Below are 18,537 nucleotides of genomic sequence, written 5' to 3' on the forward strand. Positions count from 1 at the left end.
TCGTCCACCTGAAAATGTGACGTCACGTTGAACCTGCATCGGCTGTTTATTAACGTTCACGTTTCTTTTATGCGTTAAAATTTTGTGAAGAATCTGAAAAAGCGCCGCAGAGCCGACCTTTAAATGTTGGTTTTTGAAATTCTGGGCTTTTATTCGGATGTTCCTCAGCACTAATTAGCTGATAATGCTAACACTGAGGGCTGGAAATGGTTACAAACATAAATTAGCACTTTGACAAAGAAAAGTAATGATATTTAAATAAAGCTGAGTTCTATTACGAATATGAACAATATGAAAACTTTCTCTTCAGGCAATTAACAACAATTGATTGTGAATGTGGAGCTGCGGGTTTTGGTGCCGTTTCTCTCATCGATGGCCAAACTTGAAAACATTCAGGTAGGCGCTCAGCTTCACAGACACCTTCATCGAGTGAGTTAACCTGCACCAAACTCTCTCCTGTCGTGTTTCCAGGTGAAACACCTGACCCGTCCTGCAGCGAACGCAGGTTAAAACGCTGGAATAAAGCTGCTGTTCTGTGTGCAGATGCTTTCATGCAGAGTTCTGACATGGCGAGTCCTTCAGCAGGAGCTGAGGAGGTGTTGGGGAGAGAGCGGTGGGGATCACGGCTGGATGCTGAAGTCCGGCCGACATCTCGACGACTTTGTTCTCCAACAGTCGGGTCGTCTAGAAGCTCAGCACTGAAACGGAGGACAGTCGCTCACAGCGGCGGGTCGGCGGGATTGTTTGTTTCGGCTTCATGCGGGGCGGCACACACAGACAGGAAGAGCAGGAGGAGGAGGACATGCAGACCGGCGTGCGTGGAGCTGAGATCACTTACAGTCGACATCCAGGATGGCTCTGACAGTCCGAGTGAGCTCCTGCGCCTCCTGGGCGAGTGTGGCCGCCGTCCACGGGCTTTTCTTGTAGCGGGCAGCGAGACCTTGAGACGACGCCCCGACTTTGACGTCTCCGGAGCTGCAAACAGAGACAAGGATGAGTCAGAGGTGAAGTAACACAACGATCACTAACTCGGTCTGAGAGGACCTTGGTGGAGGTCGTCTGCAGCTGCGGAGCTCACAGAGGTCCTTTCATAACAAAATCTCAGGACAGAAAGCCCAGAGAATGTCCCAAACAAACGACGAAGCCTCGGCAGGTCGTCCTCGCTGAGAGCACTGTGTTGCTTCAGGCTTCAAATACTTGGTTCGTTGAGTCGAGGGTGAAATGATTGGTTGTGTGATTGGCTGATCAGAGTCCCAGCATGGACTAAAACACAAACCAGCTGCTACCTTCTTCTTTTTCTCCGGCTTATTTCAGGTTTTATTCTGATATTTACTCTGATTTTCTAAGAAAACTCACTGACAGCAGATAAAAAAACAAACTCAGTTTTCCTTCAATGCAAAAAGTTTTGATTGTAAAAGAAAAGATTAAACTTCACAAGCTGCAGGTTTTTTTTCTCCCTGAGATCGCTGATCATGAGGAACTGACAGATCTGACCAGACAAAAGAAGCTGCACAGGCTTTGTATTAAATACATTTCAGGTATTTTCATTATTTTCTGGCACATTTAGGATTTCAGCTGAAAGCAGGACATCCATCCCAACTGTTTCGTTGCTCATACCGAGGCTACTAGCTTGTAGGTGGCTCTCAGCCCTACTTTAGCATTAGCTTCTTTTGAACGTCCATGGCAGCTGTGTGAAGGTGATTCAAGCGCCTCATCTGGTTTGTTGTTACGGACGTTTCCATGGTGTTTCCTCCCGTTTAGCGAATGTTCTCTTTACTGACAGCGAGGAGCTTCCACGCTAACAGCGTGTTAGCATGTAGTTGTAAGTGTGTGACTTTTTACCTGCACTGCTGTGTGTGTGCTCAATATCAGACGTACGTGAGGCTGACCGAGTGGTGACCAATCAGGACCGATTCTGGTCCCATTTTAGCTGCCTGGTGGCCCAGAAACAACCAGACAGGTGAATAAAAGGAAAGGCAGGGCCCGGTGGGGGGGTCCCACGGTTATGAAAGATGAGTGGAGGTGTCCCACTGACCTGGACTGAAATAAAAGGAAGCAGGCAGGAGGTGTCCGAGCTGATAACCTGACCGAGTGACCCGATTCACTGAATCAGAGTTGCACAAGCAGCCAGAAGGAGCCGAGGAAACCACGATGAGGAGGTGATAAGAGGAAAACAGAGAGAGGAGGCAGGAGAAATCGAATAAACACTGAAGAAGAAGAAGAAGAAGAAGAAGAAGAAGAAGAAGAGCTGGGGGGTTAAATTAACGCTGAGAGGATAAGAAAAGGAAAGATGACAGTAATAAAGGGCACAAGGTAAGATGAAAGACAGCAAAGAAGGAAAGATAGAAAGAGAAATGGAACAAAAAAAATTAGAAAGACAAAGACTTAAGGAAAGTCAGAAATAAGGAAAATGGAAAGGAAGGAAAGATGGAGACTGATGGATGGAAATAAGGAGTGAGAGGAGGAGAAATCTGCAGAAAGAAAGGTTGTGAGGAAGGAGAGTTAAAATAGAAAAGACACATACAAGATGAAAAAGGAAAGAACAAAAAAATAGAGGAAAAGGAAGGATAAAAGAATGGAAAGGATAATATGAGGAAGGAGAGAGGAAACAAGGATGAGAGTTAGAAAAACGAGGAAATTAGATCAGGAAGTGCTGTAACGTGTGACCTACTCTTCTTTGTTGGTGTCTTTGTGGAAGTTGATCAGATGATTGTTGATAACGAGCACAGAGTGACCTCACACACGCTCCTCATTTCATAACGCCGCCATCTCACCGCCGCTCACTGCGGGCGACCATTAACAGGAAGTAACTGCTGTCCTACCTGCACTGAAGTGGGTCAAGCTGGACCGCTGAGTGTGAGAGTGTGTGAGAGAGAGTGTGTGTGTGTGTGTGTGTGTGTAACCTGGGTTAATGGGCTCTGCTCTCAGCTGGATCATTACGTGACAGACTGAGGTGTCGGGGTCGCAGTCACAGTCTATTCACACACAGACACACACACACACGCACACAGTAACCTGTAAACACACATTATTACATATACTGTGCACACACACGTGAGCTGTCCTGACGGGTCAAACTGAGCCGTGTGTTTGAAACTTGGTGAACTCAAGTTTCTCTTTCCACTGTACCACCCTGTTCAGGTAGGGACACACACACACACACACAAACACACACACTGATGTAAATTCACACACACAGTAATGAAACATACAGATGAAGGCTGCTTGTTTCTATAGCGACCGCTTTACCAGCTCACACTGAGCAGATTGACTCGTTAGGACGGCCACCGCGTCGCTAACGAACAGCAGGCTCTCAATTATCATCGAACACACAGGTTTGTGATTCAGCTGTCTTTGTGGGCACCCTGAGGACCATAATAATAATAATAATAATGATAATAATAATGATGATGATGCACTCTCAGGCTCTGTATAAGCCCATCTCAAGCAATGACAGCAGAAAGTCAATAAGATTCAGCGACTTTAATGTCAAAATAACCGATGAGAGAAACCAGGTGAGCAGAGGAAGTGATCAGCTGGTTGCTGGTCGTGGCTGATGGTTTGTCCTTAATGGACTTTCCAGGATGTGGTTGCCAAGGTAACCCTCTAACCTATTTAACATCTCCTCATATGTCTGTCAACAGCTTCTTAATCGCCACCTGTTAACTTCACATTGCCATTGACTCGTTGTCACTGACTCTCTGTGCTCTGGTCAGCACGTCACTGCAAACCTGCTGCACATTTACAGCATTACAGTTAGTACTGCACATACTGCAGTACATTAAAATACACTACTCTTTTACCCATAGAGTTTACTGCAGTACTTTTGCTATAGTAAATTTACTGAATACTAACAGTGAAGTCCTTTATCACACTGAGGACCTCACAAGGTGAAACATTTACAATGGTTCTCACAAGGATATATTTACAAGAACACACACACACACACACACACACACACACACACACACACACACACACACACACACACACACACACACACACACACACACACTCTACCTGTAGCTCTTTGGGGGGCCGTGACTTTCGAGTAGGAACTCCTGAACATTCTGCAGAAACAAACAAACAAAAAAGAAAGTTGTTTGTTTTCTTCTTTGTCTTTTATTTTGTTTTCCAGCTGCACCAAAAACTTATTTCATAAACAGAAATAATCCTGCTGAAAACATCTTTTCATGTAAAACGTCTCCTCGGTATGAGAGTTATCTGAAGGCCATTATTTTCTCTGTCGACAGTCAACACTGATGAAAGGATCTGATTTCAAACCCACAGCAGCAGCGAGCGCATCTCTTACTTCTCACTCTGTGATCTCCACTCAAACCTCATCTGCTTTTAAAGATGACCTTTGCCATTTGGGCCAATGGGAGTCTTTCCCCTACAAACAATGACTGTGAATGAAACTATTTTTGAAAGTGTTGCTGTATCGTGATGTCTGAAAGCTGAAAAGTTTTACCTCCACAAAGCTCAGCAGTTTTCCCGTTGACATCTCGAAACCCTTTTTGGCCGCCTCGCTCTTCCGCAGCTGACACTCCAGGACGGCCGCTCTCTTCTTCAGCTCGTCCGTCTCCTCCTGAGATCAAAAACATTCAGGTTCTGGACATTTATGATCTTCGTCTCCTCGCGTTTCCAGCTCCATATTTTTAATGCTAAACCCTAATGGAGTTTATTTATCTCGCGTTGGCCTGCGCTCATCCTCTGCATGTCTCTTTGCTCTGATTGGTCGACTTCTGGAAGTCCGTCGAGTACCATCTTTTCCGAAGTGACCCATGCACCGGACAGCCTGATGGGAATAGAGGACTGATTCCATCTGGGGTCACGTCTTGTGCACTTCCTGTTTCACATCTCGTCCTTTAAAGAAAGTAGTCCTTACTTCCTGCCCACAGTTTTTCCCACTGTGATTACCTGCTGAGCTACCCCCCTCGGGTGTCACCGCTTCCTCCCTGTCTGTTTAAATACTTTTGCATCAAGCTTCTCTTCAGTAAAACAAAAAGCTCATTTTTGGCTCCTGTTTCTGCTTTAACTGTAACTGGCTGTTACACGTCCAACCTTTTCAGTTCCCTTTCTCAGCGCTTTTTAAAACGATCATAAATATGTTAAATTAAAAGCAGTGGAGCCGGCGACCCTGAAACAGGTCATTTAACTGTAAATTAGTGTTCGATGAACTGGTTCACGGAGACTAAAGCAGACACCACAAACACAGACAGAAGCCAAAGAGGCCAAACATCTTACAAAAGTCTCATTTCCTGTGCTTGTCTTTGGTGCGTGACCAGTAAAAGCTGTTAATGAAAAGGAGGAGTGTTTGCATGCAGTCGTGCTCTGGCGTTTGGACAAAAGCTCTTTGTTTCCAGTGTGAGCACTTTTGTTTCTTTCTGCAGACTTTCTGCAGAGGGAAGCGGCTCTGTCACCAAATACACCTGACCCACATTCAGGCCTGAAGACGAAACCAGGACCTGGAGCAGCAATAACCCGGCACCAAAAAGCCTGTATTTTTAATATTCCCCTTTCATTGTTCCCGTGTTGAGAGACAGAAGCCCAGGCTGCAAACATGCTGCACTAAAGTAATAGAAAAACCATTACATGACAGAAAGGTTGCTGTTTTTTCACTATCATCATAGAAATGTTTGATTTTACGATGACTCAGCGACGATCTTTGTGGTCTTGGGTCAATGGGTTTGCTTGGTGGCTGGTTGGACGGTGCAGTCAGCTGCCTTCCTGCTTCCTCATCCTTCCAGTTTTATAAATGTGCCACATAACTGAAGCTGAAAATGGTTTCACACATAATCTAGAGAAATAAAAGTACTTAGCTGACCGGGACTCTGCGGTAATCGTCAGAGAGCAGCTCTGCTCGGTGCCTACCGTGAACTGATCCATGTGGTGTGAGTCACCTTGTTGGCTGGTGCCTGGTGCTCCATCCTCTGAGTCTTCAGCTCTGCGATCTCAGCCTCCAGCAGGTGGATCACCTCCTCGTAGTCCATCTCCATCCCTCTGGCCTGCTTCTGGGCTGCCTCAGCCAGCTGGATTCGAGTCCTCAGAGCTCGGCTCTCCTCCGCGCTGTGTTTCACTTCCTGTCAGAAAGAGTGGAGGAAGAGGAGAGGGGGAGGATGGGGTAGAAGAAGAACCTGAGGGATTACTCAGTAGACTTTCAGTGGTGCTTTCAGGCCCTGCTCAGTGCTTTTGAGAGGCCTCCCAGGTGGTCGTGCCATGATTTGGGATTCGTGGTGTCAGGATGAGTTAGTGTGATGAGGCTCTTTGCTGTGGCCTCGGGGACGTTTCTCTGAATCAGCAGGCTGTGCAGTCGAGTCCCAGCAGGCCTGTCAGCGCTCAGCATACCTCTGTCTGTGATAAGGTTACCTACGGTTGGAGAGCAGCGTTATCATCAGAACAATAAAACAAACCTCCGTCTGGTGACAAAGATCGATCAAACTGTTGATGAACGCTCACGGCACTAAACCTTTATCTTGATTTTTACCAGCAGCTGACACCATGAATTGATCAGGAAAATGTGAAAGAGGTGAGCAAGGAATTTCTCACTGACATTAACCCCATCGTTAGAAATAATGCAGGTTTGAAGCACGTAATCATCGGCTTCACTTTGAGATCTGTAGGCTACAGCCAAGATCCAAAAGCCATGAAATCCAAGTAAACTAGCAGTGAACAGGAGAACGATAGAAACTCCAAAACAGGAAAGACTCCTTAGAAAGTCAGACTAAAGGACCAGATGAAGTCGAGACAAAATGAGGAGCAGAAAAATGGTTTTCAGTGTCTTTAAACTGACTTTAATGTGCACTCATTTTTATAAAACTAGGTTAAAATAAACCTCTAATCATTTAAAACAACACTGACACTTATAAACGTTCCACAAATGCAGTTTATGAGATGCTAATTCATTTTATTTATTTCACATCAACAGTCGGCTCAGGGCGCACTTTATTGTAAGCTAAAACCCCTATAGTAACACAGATAATCAGACAACCCCTGTGAGCAAGCACTTTGGCGACAGTGGGAAGGAAAAACTCCCTTTGAACAGGAAGAAACCTCCTGCAGAACCAGGCAGGAAAGCAGTCCTACATATTTGTGCATGAACTGCACTGAAGAACGTTTCCTGATCAAGGTCCCTCACAGTGTTACCAGAGGCCGATGACCATGCCCTCCAGAGTGAGCAGAATCTACCAGCCGTCAGCATCAGTAGACGTCATCCTCTGAGGACCATGAATGCCATTATAACATTTCATGACGGTGCATTGACCAGGTGATATTTCAGTGAGCACTGCAGTCGCTGTTAAGACTCAGACGTCTCTGTGCAGTCACACCGTCAGCATGAGTAATGCTTGAGCTAAAAATAAAACGACAGGTCATCGTCGCTTTTTGGCAGGTTGTTGTTGTTGGTGGAGTTTTTCTCGGAATGAGCTCTTATTGTTTGATTGTGTGATTTAAGAGCGCGGCCAGGCCCGACTGACTGGCTGGCGCTCTCTTACGTAACAATGCTGGAACAAAAACAAGACACAGAGCTTACTTCATGTCCTCGTCTCACTCTTGGCTCATTATTTTTCAAAACGTCAGCACTGTGCCCGATCTGAACTCTGCAAAAACCACAAAGCCACATTCAGTCAGGTCAAAGTGAACAAGGCTGGGCTCTGTGGACCAGCAGCATTTTAAACACACACCTTTCACCAGCTCAGAGTGACGCTGACATGCTGCTCTGCAAACAAACATTTTTACTCCTGTGTCAAACAGAGTGTGAACGACAGCCGTGTAACAATGAGTCACCGATGTGTCTAAACCTGTTAGTTTCTCTACAGAATCAAAGCACAACAAATGCTGTCTCAATTTTAGTCATATTTCAGTTGCAGCTGGCAGCTTTTCATTCACAGTGAAGCCCAAACTCTTCGCCCACTTATCCACCTCCTGCAGCCATAGCTGGACTGGCCATCGGCCCACTGGGCATTTGCTCGGTGATTTGATTTTTTGTTTTTATGGGCCGATGATTTTTTATTTTATTTTATTTTTTTATAACAGTATAAACAGTGAAAGGTGGTGGATTGGCCAGATGCTGGCAGATGTGTAAAAACAACTCAGTTGTTTGGTGGTGGCTGTGGCAGAGCTTCCACAGAGGCCAGCAGGTGGATGAGGGGAAGGGGAGGCAGGAGGAGCAGAGCCCCGAGGCGGTGAACTGAACTCCAGGTAAGAAGTTATGAGCTGCAGTCTATCTGGGTCAGATATGAACCAAGTTTAGTTTATTTTCGTTGTGCTGACTTTTTACAGTCAGTTATAATAACTCGTACTGCTACTAGCTAGCATGACGGAGTTTCTATACAGCTGGGTGGTGCTATGATGTTACTGATAGTGAGCTTTATTTTATTCATAAGTTAGTAGCTGCCAACCGTCCCGTAAAAAGACGGAATCGTCTGGTATTCAGAGAAAATATTACACATTTCGTTTTGAGGTGAAAAGGAACACAGTTTGTCCCGGACTTCAGCTACAATGAAAAAGACACAAAGCTGGATTTATTCTGTGTCTTTACGCTGCAGCTGCCTCTTCTTCTCTCATTCTCTCCCCTCCCTCTCCTGTTGCTACTTCAATCATGAAACTGATCAGTGATCAGCTGATCGGCTCTCTTGTTTGTTTATCGCCCACTTTGCGCCAGAAAGAAGAACCAGCGGATGTTGCGCTAAACAACAGCAGCACGTTTAAGCTTGATCAGCTGTTGTTAGAATTTATTTAATATTAATTTCTAGTATCAGCTGATGTTTGCTGGAGCCACAGCTGTAAAGCTGCTGGTCATGATATGGTTTGGATATGTGGTGAGAGGGAAACATGAAGATGAAACCAGGAGATGTCCTTACTGAACCATCAGAGCTGTGATGGAGAAACAGGTTTACCTTTTAGGTGACATGGATGAGTTGAAGTTATGAACTGTTTCTGAGAGACAAATAACACCAGGATCCTTTTCTAAGTAGCTGACAGCTGGTAACTGTGCAGGGGCGGATCTAGCAAAGTGTTGCCAGGGGGGCAGGTAGGGCATTAACAGGGAGAGGGGGGCACAAAGAAATACTTTCTTATTCTCATTTAAAATGTCTAGCTTTTATTAAATAATTATCTGAATCTTACAACCAAAGTTTTTATCTGATGTACAACATATAGAAATCATACATATACCAACAAGACTGTACATCACCGTCACCACAGCGTTTGCTTTCATTCAAAGGCTTTATGGTTTTTCCTGTAATACCTGGTGGGCTGGTCTCTAGTCAAAATGCCCGGGCCGATTTTTTGTCCCAGTCCAGCCCTGCCTGCAGCTCTAAGAGCGAGATACGAGTAAGAGCTCACAGACCAGCTAAAGCACATCATTTCCTGCCCCAAGGCCAGTTGGACAACCACCACACCAACGAGGCACCCGGGAGGAACCCTGGTCAGACACCCAAACTACCTCCACTGACTGAAGTCCCAGAAATCCAAGCTACACCCTTCAGAGGAAGCTTGTATGTCACTGCTCTCAGCTTGTTGCTATAGGTGCAGAGTGCGCAGGCATCACCCCAACACTCGCCCGGGAAACCCCGAGACACTTAACCATTGCCAGAGTGGGCGCTCCACCTCTTCATGCTGACCACCGTGGCCTCAGACTTGGATGAAAACCATGAGAAATTTGGAGCTCCATGTTCGATAAAGCAAACAGGAGCACGTCACAACTCAAGCTATGCAGATGAATAAAAGCACTACAGGCCAGAGGGAAATATGTGCTGGCATACGGGCCCAGCTGGGCTTTGACCCCATGTGATCTTTGATGCAGAGGGAGAGCCAGTCTGTAGCGTGGAGGTTATGTAACTCTCAGGGCAGTGAAACAGACACCAGCAATAATTAGACACTCATAACTGGAAGCAACCACTCCCAGTACAGTTGGCACACTGGCAGCCAATAACCTGTAACCCTGCAGCGCTGAAATAAACATCGCACGGTAAACTGATCTTTGGTGGCACTAACAGATCAGAGTGAACACTGAGTTTTGTCACAACACTCAGTGCAACACGAACCAGGAAAGAAACACTGCAAGATTTCACCGAGGAGCATGCAAAACACCACGGGGGCCCAAAACTCCCCCTCATGTAAAGATACTCATGCAGGCAAAAAAGAAATATATTTATCTGCTATAATGAGAACAAATTGTCTGAAACTGAGGGTTTACTGAGCTCTGAGTGCCTGAGATCTCTCTCACACACACACACACACACACACACACACACACACACACACACACACACACACACACACACACACACTCGAGGCAAAGAGGAAGCAGACTGGGGAGAATTTGGCAGCTCTCATCCTCCTGCTGCGACATCATATGCAGTGGAAGCTAACAGAACACACATGAAGTAAATGCAATGATTTATGAACAAGATTCTGAAATGCTGGACACACACACACTCACACACACACACTCACACACACACACTCACACACACACGCGCGCACACACACATAGTGTGTGTCATCCATCTGTTGCCTCCAATTTTCTCTAGTAATTAAAAAATCTGCAAACTGCCTTTTCAAGAATGAGGTTTATGTTCATGTCCACCACTCCAGCTCTGTGGGGACCAATCTCAGGTTTTAATCTTTGGAGCGAGGACATTAATGGAAAGTAGGGACATCAAGCAAAAGTAATGAATTGTTTTTTTTTTTTGTTGAATGGGGAAAGTTTTTTGGAAACTTTGAAAAAATGTCTTACTGGGAGACTTCAACGCTTATCTGGTCAACAACAGTGAGACATGGAGGGGCGTGACTGGGAGGAATGGCCTCCCAGGTCTGAACCCCAGTGGTGTTCTGGTACTGGATTCCCGTGCAAACCACAGTTTGTCCATAAAAACACCATGTTCAAACATAAAGGTGTCCATAAGTGCTCGTGGCACCAGGACACCCTAGGCAGCAGGTCAATTTTGAGATCGTATCATCATATCTGATTGCGATGGAAGGTGCCTGAACATGTGAGCACCTTTCCCATAAACACCTACTCGGATCGACTCACCACAGCTCAACTCAGGTCGAGTGATTTTACATTGCATACGACACGAACGCTACAACAAAGGTGGACATTGAGGCAAGAATATACCTGCTGCTCGGTCTGTGGCTTTTCGCCAGACTTGGGGACCATAGCGTCGTTTCTTGGAGCCATTTCCCTCATTGCGTCGTTTCAAAAATGGCAGTTTTGATTTTCATGAACGAGATGCTCTCATGACTTATTGAGTGAAAACTGTGGTGAACCGAGGAAAGTCAGTCCGAGTAGGGGAGACATGGGGACATTGAGTCTGAATGGACCGTGGTCAGCACCTACACTACTGAAGCTGCTGCACTGCTCTACGGCTACAAGGAGGTTGGTGCCTGTCATGGTGGTAACCCCCTCACAGGTGAGGGGAACGGCTGAAGAAGAAGCACTATCCCGCTGGGATACCCTGTGGGACTTTGGAGGCAGCCAATAGGTGCCAGCATGGCTGTGGACGTTTTAGGGCTGTAATGGTTGACACGCCTCTACAATATTGTGTGGAGATCAGGAGTGGTACCTCTGGATTGGCAGGCTGGGGTGGTGATCTTTAAGAAGTTGGACTGGAGGGTGTGTTCCATCTATAGGGGGATCACACACTTCTTTACCTGCCACTCCTTCAGTATATGAATAGTTACCTAAAATGAAACAACAGTGATAACTTTAAACTTTGTCACAACTGCAAAGGTCACGTACATCGACTTAATTCAGCACATTACCTTCACACAGGAGCTTCCAGGACTGAAATATAAACCCAACGTGGAATTACTCAAAAAAACTGCAGTTCCTCTGATGGCCACTTGAGTCTCCAACAACCCAGAGAGCAAGTGTCGGTCCACGCTCACTTTTATATATGGTCCAAATAACAACATTATTACTGCCAAAAGGCTAACGAGACCAAAACCAGTGGGTGATGTCATGGTGACTACATCCATCTTTTATATACAGGCCATGCTTCACTCGCTGCCCTCATCATAAAGAACATAATTACTGGGTTTTCTTTACATGAAACCACGGTCCACGGGCAGGGTGACAACATCGCTGTGCATGAATGTCCTCGTTTAATAATGGAGTCCAACAGGAATGCAAGTCTTTTCTTTACTTTGTGCCTCTGGAGGACATCATTTACTGTAATTTGTGCTGCACAGTAGCGCGACACGCTGTCCAACAACACAGCACAAGTGTGACCATCAGAGCAGAGTGGCTCAGAACTGGGACACACTGGCTGGTAAAATTAGACTCCTGGATGGTTTCCAGTGTAGAGTGTCCACTAAGTGTGGAGATGAGGTGTGAGTGTGTCTGTGTGTGTGTCTGTGTGTGTGTGGTGTATGGTTTGGTAACTAATGGATCCCAGCGTGAGCTCTCTTCCCTCCAGCTGTGGCTTCAGGGGGGCCCGAGGGGCTCTGAGAGCCCCCCCCCCCGTCTTAAAGGCTGACTTCCATCTGCGCATGCGCCAACCAGCGTGCAGCCTGTTACAGTCGCTCCTGCTTTTCTCTTAGTTTAGCTCTTTTTTCTTACGTATTCTTTTTTTTTTTCTGACTTGTATTTTCCTCCGTTTTCTATCTCTTACTCAATCATGTGGATTGAGAGAGTTTTTGTTCTTCTGGTGGCCGTGGAACTGTTACTTTTATCATGGAACGGGACCGCGGCACATCTCCTACACGCACGGACTGTTTACTCCAGAGATCAGCTGATCGCCCTGATGCCGGCCGGCTCGCTGGCCAGGCCCGCAGAAGTGCCCGCAGAAGTACCAGCTGAAATTTGGAGGAAAACACATCGGGGATGCAGAGGTCAAGGACAGAAGAGAAGAAAAAAGGTGACGGTGAGACAGCGGAGGCTCGAAGCGAGGAGGAGGTTTAAACCGTGTCTGCCGTCTATCGTGATGGGAAATGTGCGATCGTTGGCAAGTAAAATCGACGAGCTCTCAGCACTGGTACGGAGTCAGAGGGAATACCGAGAGTGTAGCCTGATGTGTTTCACCGAATCATGGCTGCACCAGGTCATTCCCGATGAGAATGCTTCCGTGGAAGGCTTCCACACTGTTCGGGCGGACAGGGACAGCATCGCTAGCGGTAAGCGTAAAGGAGGTGGGCTTGCTGTTTTAGTTAACAACCGGTGGTGTAACCCTGCCAACATAACAATCAAAGAAAGGATTTGTTGCCCGGACACTGAACTGTGTGCTGTTGGACTCAGGCCGTATTATTTACCCAGGGAATTCTCTCACGTCATCTTGGTGGCTGTTTATGTTCCCCCCTCTGCTAACCCCACAGCTGCATGTGACACTATCCACTCTGCCATAGCTCGGCTACAGACTCAGCACCCGAGTGCCTTTATTGTGATCTCGGGTGACTTCAACCATGTATCACTGGACAATACACTACCAACATTCAAACAATATGTGGACTGTCCCACCAGGGGAGAGAAAACTTTAGACTTACTGTATGCTAACGTCAAGGATGCATACAGCTCCTCCTCCCTCCCCCCACTTGGTAGGTCAGATCATAACCTGATTCACCTCACCCCCCGCTATGTGCCAATTGTGAGGAGGGAACCTGTGACCACCAGGACTGTTAGGAGGTGGTCAGAGGAGGCAATAGCGGAACTACAGGGCTGTTTCGAGGTGACCGACTGGGAAACACTCTGTGAGCCTCACGCCGAGGACATCAATGGGCTTACTGAGTGTATCACAGACTACATAACTTTCTGCACCGACTCCATTGTTCCAGCTCAGACTGTTCATTGTTACCCAAATAACAAGCCGTGGGTGACTAAGGACATCAAAGCCCTCCTCAACAACAAGAAGAGGGCTTTCAGAGGGGGCAACAAAGAGGAGGTGAGGAAGGTCCAGGTGTTACTAAAGGACAAGATCAGAGAGGCTAAGGACAATTACAGGAGGAAGCTGGAGTGGAAACTCCAGCAGAACAGCATGAGAGAGGTGTGGAGGGGCATGAAGACCATCACTGGATTCAGGCCAACCAACAGCAGGGGAGCTGAGGGAGGTGAGAATAGAGCCGACGAGTTGAATCTGTTTTTCAATAGATTCGACACCACAGTGTCTGCTCCCACCCCCACAACCTCACCTGCAGTCAGCCTGGAATCCAGAGCCACACCACTGTGCCAGCCTCTCTCTTCACATGTTGCCTCCTGTGAGATTCCTGACACCCCTCCCCCACCCATCACCTTCACTCAATACCAGGTTGAGATGCAAATGAGGAGACTTCACTCAGGCAAGTCTGCTGGACCAGACGGAGTGAGTCCCCTTGTCCTCAAGGCCTGTGCCCCCCAGCTGTGTGGAGTCTTTCATAAACTGTTTATGCTGAGTCTGAGTCTGCAGAGGGTCCCGGTGATGTGGAAGACATCATGCCTCGTCCCTGTACCAAAGACGCCTCGTCCCAGTGGCCCCCAGGATTACAGGCCCGTGTCACTGACCTCCCACATCATGAAGACCCTGGAAAGGCTCATCCTGGACCAGCTGCGACCCATAGTAAGACCACATCTGGATCCCCTTCAGTTCGCTTATCAGCCTCGTCTCGGAACAGAGGACGCCATCATCTACCTGCTCAATCGTGTCTACACCCATCTGGACCAGCCGGCGAGCACTGTGAGGGTCATGTTTTTTGACTTTTCCAGTGCTTTCAACACCATCAGGCCGACCCTCCTGGGTGATAAGTTAGCAGCGATGCAGGTGGATGCTTCTCTGGTGTCCTGGATTGTTGATTACCTGACAGGAAGACCACAATATGTACGTCTCCCACAGTGTGTGTCTGACAAGGTGATTAGCAACACAGGGGCACCACAGGGGACTGTCCTCTCCCCCTTCCTCTTCACCCTCTACACCACAGACTTCAGCCACTGCACAGAGACCTGCCATCTTCAGAAGTTTTCTGATGACTCTGCGGTGGTTGGATGCATCAGCAGGGATGATGAGACAGAGTACCGGGCTGTGGTCGACTCCTTTGTCACGTGGTGTGAGCAGAATCATCTGCAGCTCAACGTGGCAAAGACCAAGGAACTGATCGTGGACTTCAGGAAGACCAGGAAACACTTGACCCCTGTTTCAATCCAGGGGGTCAGTGTTGACATTGTGGAGGACTATAAATACCTTGGAGTACACATTGACAATAAACTGGACTGGGCTAAAAACACCACAGCACTTTACAGGAAGGGCCAGAGTCGTCTCTATTTTTTGAGGCGACTGAGGTCCTTCAACATCTGCCAGAAAATGCTGAGGATTTTCTATGAGTCTGTGGTGGCCAGTGCGATCCTCTATGCTGTTGCATGCTGGGGGAGCAGGCTGAGGGTCGCAGATGCCAACAGACTTAATAAACTGATCCGTAAGGCCAGCAATGTTGTGGGGATGGAGCTGGACTCCCTCAAGGTGGTGTCGGAGAGGCGGATGCTGTCCAAGATAAAGACAATGTTGGATAACACCTCCCACCCACTCCATGACATGTTGGTCAGTCACAGGAGCTCGTTCAGTGAGAGACTGAGATTACTGAAAAGCACCACTGAACGACACAGGAAATCATTCCTGCCTGTGGCCATCTCCCTGTACAACGCATCCACTTAACACACTGTTTGCTGCTACAACTACACATGTTTCTTTTCCAACTATTTATTTATGAGTGACTTATGTATGTATGTATGTATGTATATATATGTATATATTGTACTATTCTTAGTTAGCGTATTGTCTGTCTTGTCTTAATGTTGGTTTAAAATGGAGCACTGTAACAAAAAATAATTTCCCCCAGGGATCAATAAAGTATTCTGATTCTGATTCTGATCTCTAATGAAGGAGCATGTCAGCCCGCTCTCCTCCGCCCGCCTGCTCGCTCCCCAGAAAAGGCAGCATAATGGAAGAAAAATCCCTCGCTGTGCACAAGCTGTACAGCCTGGCAGCGCGCGGCAGAACAAAAGAGCAGCGGCCGGTCCCGCTTCTACCCAGACCAAAGGTTTTTGTGCTCCCTGAGAAACAACACTCACATTTGCACCGACGGCTGCTTCCTGCTTTGTTTGACTGTTATGTAATAATAACATAACTTCTCCATCTCGAAGCTGGAGGCTGCGCTGAAAGCTGTGGCAGAGCCGTTAAAATGCCACGCTCAGACAAAGGATATTAAAAGCACTTCAGCTTATTCAGGAGCACCAACGACTCACACCTCCAACGACTTTTACTGACAAGCAAACACAGTTTCCGAAACAGGCGGAACCTGGATCAGATTATAATAATAACAATAATGATGTCCAGGTGATTTATCTGCATGCAAACACAGTGTGAGTGTGGAAGGCTAAGTGACTCCAGCCTGGAAACCTGATCAAATCCTCCCTCAGACGATTAAAGGCTGTCAGCTTAATTCAGCTGTGCAGGTTTGTTAAATATGCAGGCAGCGCTGAAGCTGACAGTCGTGATCTGCGCCCTGATGTGACTGCAGGCAGCCAGGACATGTCTGAGCAGCTAACGTTGCTTAAAACCTGCTTTTATACTAGGACAGATGACAGAGACGCAAAGTAGACTTCAGAATATTTTAAAGTGTTCTTAGAGTTTGTGAGTCGATGCAGTGCCTCTGCACCTCAGGTGCACACTGAAGTGGTACTGCATTCCTTCTGATGGTCAGCAGGGGGCGTTTCCCCTGGATGTTCATTAGCATGGTCAAAGTTTCTAATAATGAAGCCACTGGATGAACAGACTGCTCTGACACTCAGTTCCACACAGTGTTTTTACTCTTTTAACTGTATGATGTCATAGATGGGAGATATCCCAGGACCCACCCATTAGCGTTTTGTTCACAATGGGCGGGGCTAAAATAACCTGTTTCAGACAGAGGATGAACTGAGGGCCTGCACCAAGGCCCAGAATCACATAAGGAATGATTATTATGAACTGTGTGTCATGCAAAGCTGCTCTGGCAGAGTCCAAGAAGAAAAAGGTTTCACTATGAAAAAGCAAAGAATAGAAAAAGTCCAATGTCTGCAAACCTGCCAACACTCGGCGAGAAGCTAAAGGCGCGACTGCAGAGCAGGAAGTGAACGCTCAGCTCCTCATTTCTGCTCCTTGGGTCTGAAACTCAGGTAAGGAAACGCCCCACCGGCCTTTGTTGTTATGGTGCACTTGTCGGCTAAATGTAGATATTGATTGATTTATGCAACCGAGCGGGAGCGAGAGAGGCCGAGACCCTTCAGCTCTGAATCACAACAAACACAATGTGGGGAGGAGGAGGAGGAGGAGGAGGAGCTATTCTAGAGCCCAAAATAAAAACAGATTCACCACGGGGCTCACAGTCCTCCCACACACACACACACACACACACACACACACACACACACACACACACACACACACACACACACACACACACACACACAAGCTCTTTATCATCACACCTGCAGGTCGGTTTGTGTGTGTGTGTGTGTGTATGAAGGGCTCCACCTGCTGATCACACCTCGTCTCACACACACTCCTGACTCCAGCATCCACCACAGCCACTGACCAACACATGACCTGTGTATGACTTCCTGTTTTCACACACGTGCGCAGGTCGGATGAGTGCAGCAGGCGTGACTCACCTGTTTGACCTTGCTGAGCTCCTCCTCCATCTGATGGTGGACTCTCTGAGACTCGACCAGCTGCTCCTGCAGATCAGAACCGACACTTTAGAATATTTACTGAAGCCCACTTTTCTTTGGATATGATTGAATTCTACAAAATGACTCAGGCGCGAGTCTACCTGCAGCCTCTTGATCTCCCTCAGAGCCTCGATGTGCTCCTTCCTGAGCCGCTCCATCTCCTCCAGGTCCTCTGAGTCCGACAGTGACGGCTGCACAAACACACAAACACATCAGAAACATCTGCGACAGAGAACGATTCGTTAGCATCTCGTTAGCGTGAGTGTCAGGCTGAAAGTGCCGTAAATGATGAAGAGCGAGTGAAAGCAGCACATTGAGGCTTGTGTGACGATGACCTGAACATTAATCACACCTGTATCCTCTCACAGGTGCAGCTGCTGCTGCTCTCAAGTCCACCGAACCTGTGTGACCCTGTGTGACCCTGTGTGACCCCAGCACAGCTCTGCTGATAGGACCCTCCTGTTCAATGGCAGCGTCCACAGTGGAGTGGACGTGGAGTCATCACGTGCTCCTGTTCACTTAAACCTGGATGATCCTCAGTCTGATGAATCCAGGTGATCTCAGAAAACCACCGGAGGCAGCAGTGAGTCCCCATTGACTCCCATATTAAAACTTTACAGCAGTGTTTGTTCTGTTGGAGACTTTGGGAGCATTGTTAATGACATCATCTGATGACATCATCACTCATACTGTACTAACAGACGTATAAATAAAGCGACTGCTCACCATGTCCACGTTTTTATTTTGCTTATAACCAGCAAAGTAAAACTGGAGCTTAAAGGTCACTTTTTTATTCTAATAAACAATAAAATGAAAAGATAAAAATAAAGAAGCAGAATCGATCCCGTTAGAAACGCCGC

The 18,537-nt window shown here is 47.1% G+C and overlaps 1 protein-coding gene across 1 annotated transcript in view; it reads right to left on the reverse strand.

Annotated features, from left to right (window-relative positions):
* Positions 1-18,537, reverse strand: part of stxbp4 (syntaxin binding protein 4) — a 51,937-nt gene that overhangs the window by 834 nt on the left and 32,566 nt on the right. The window contains exons 15-21 of the mRNA XM_085417312.1: positions 17,779-17,868; positions 17,618-17,683; positions 5,904-6,083; positions 4,472-4,588; positions 4,021-4,070; positions 839-975; positions 1-698 (exon numbers count right to left, since the gene is read on the reverse strand). The exon at positions 1-698 is cut by the window's left edge and continues 834 nt beyond it. Coding sequence (XP_085273438.1) covers positions 685-698; positions 839-975; positions 4,021-4,070; positions 4,472-4,588; positions 5,904-6,083; positions 17,618-17,683; positions 17,779-17,868 — 654 coding nt within the window. The 3' untranslated portion in view covers positions 1-684. The remainder of the gene's footprint in view (positions 699-838; positions 976-4,020; positions 4,071-4,471; positions 4,589-5,903; positions 6,084-17,617; positions 17,684-17,778; positions 17,869-18,537) is intronic.

This window comes from Rhamphochromis longiceps, linkage group LG8 (genome assembly GCF_057381845.1).
Source record: "Rhamphochromis longiceps isolate RC_006_pf linkage group LG8, R_longiceps_female_GT1.1, whole genome shotgun sequence".
Lineage (NCBI taxonomy): Eukaryota > Metazoa > Chordata > Actinopteri > Cichliformes > Cichlidae > Rhamphochromis > Rhamphochromis longiceps.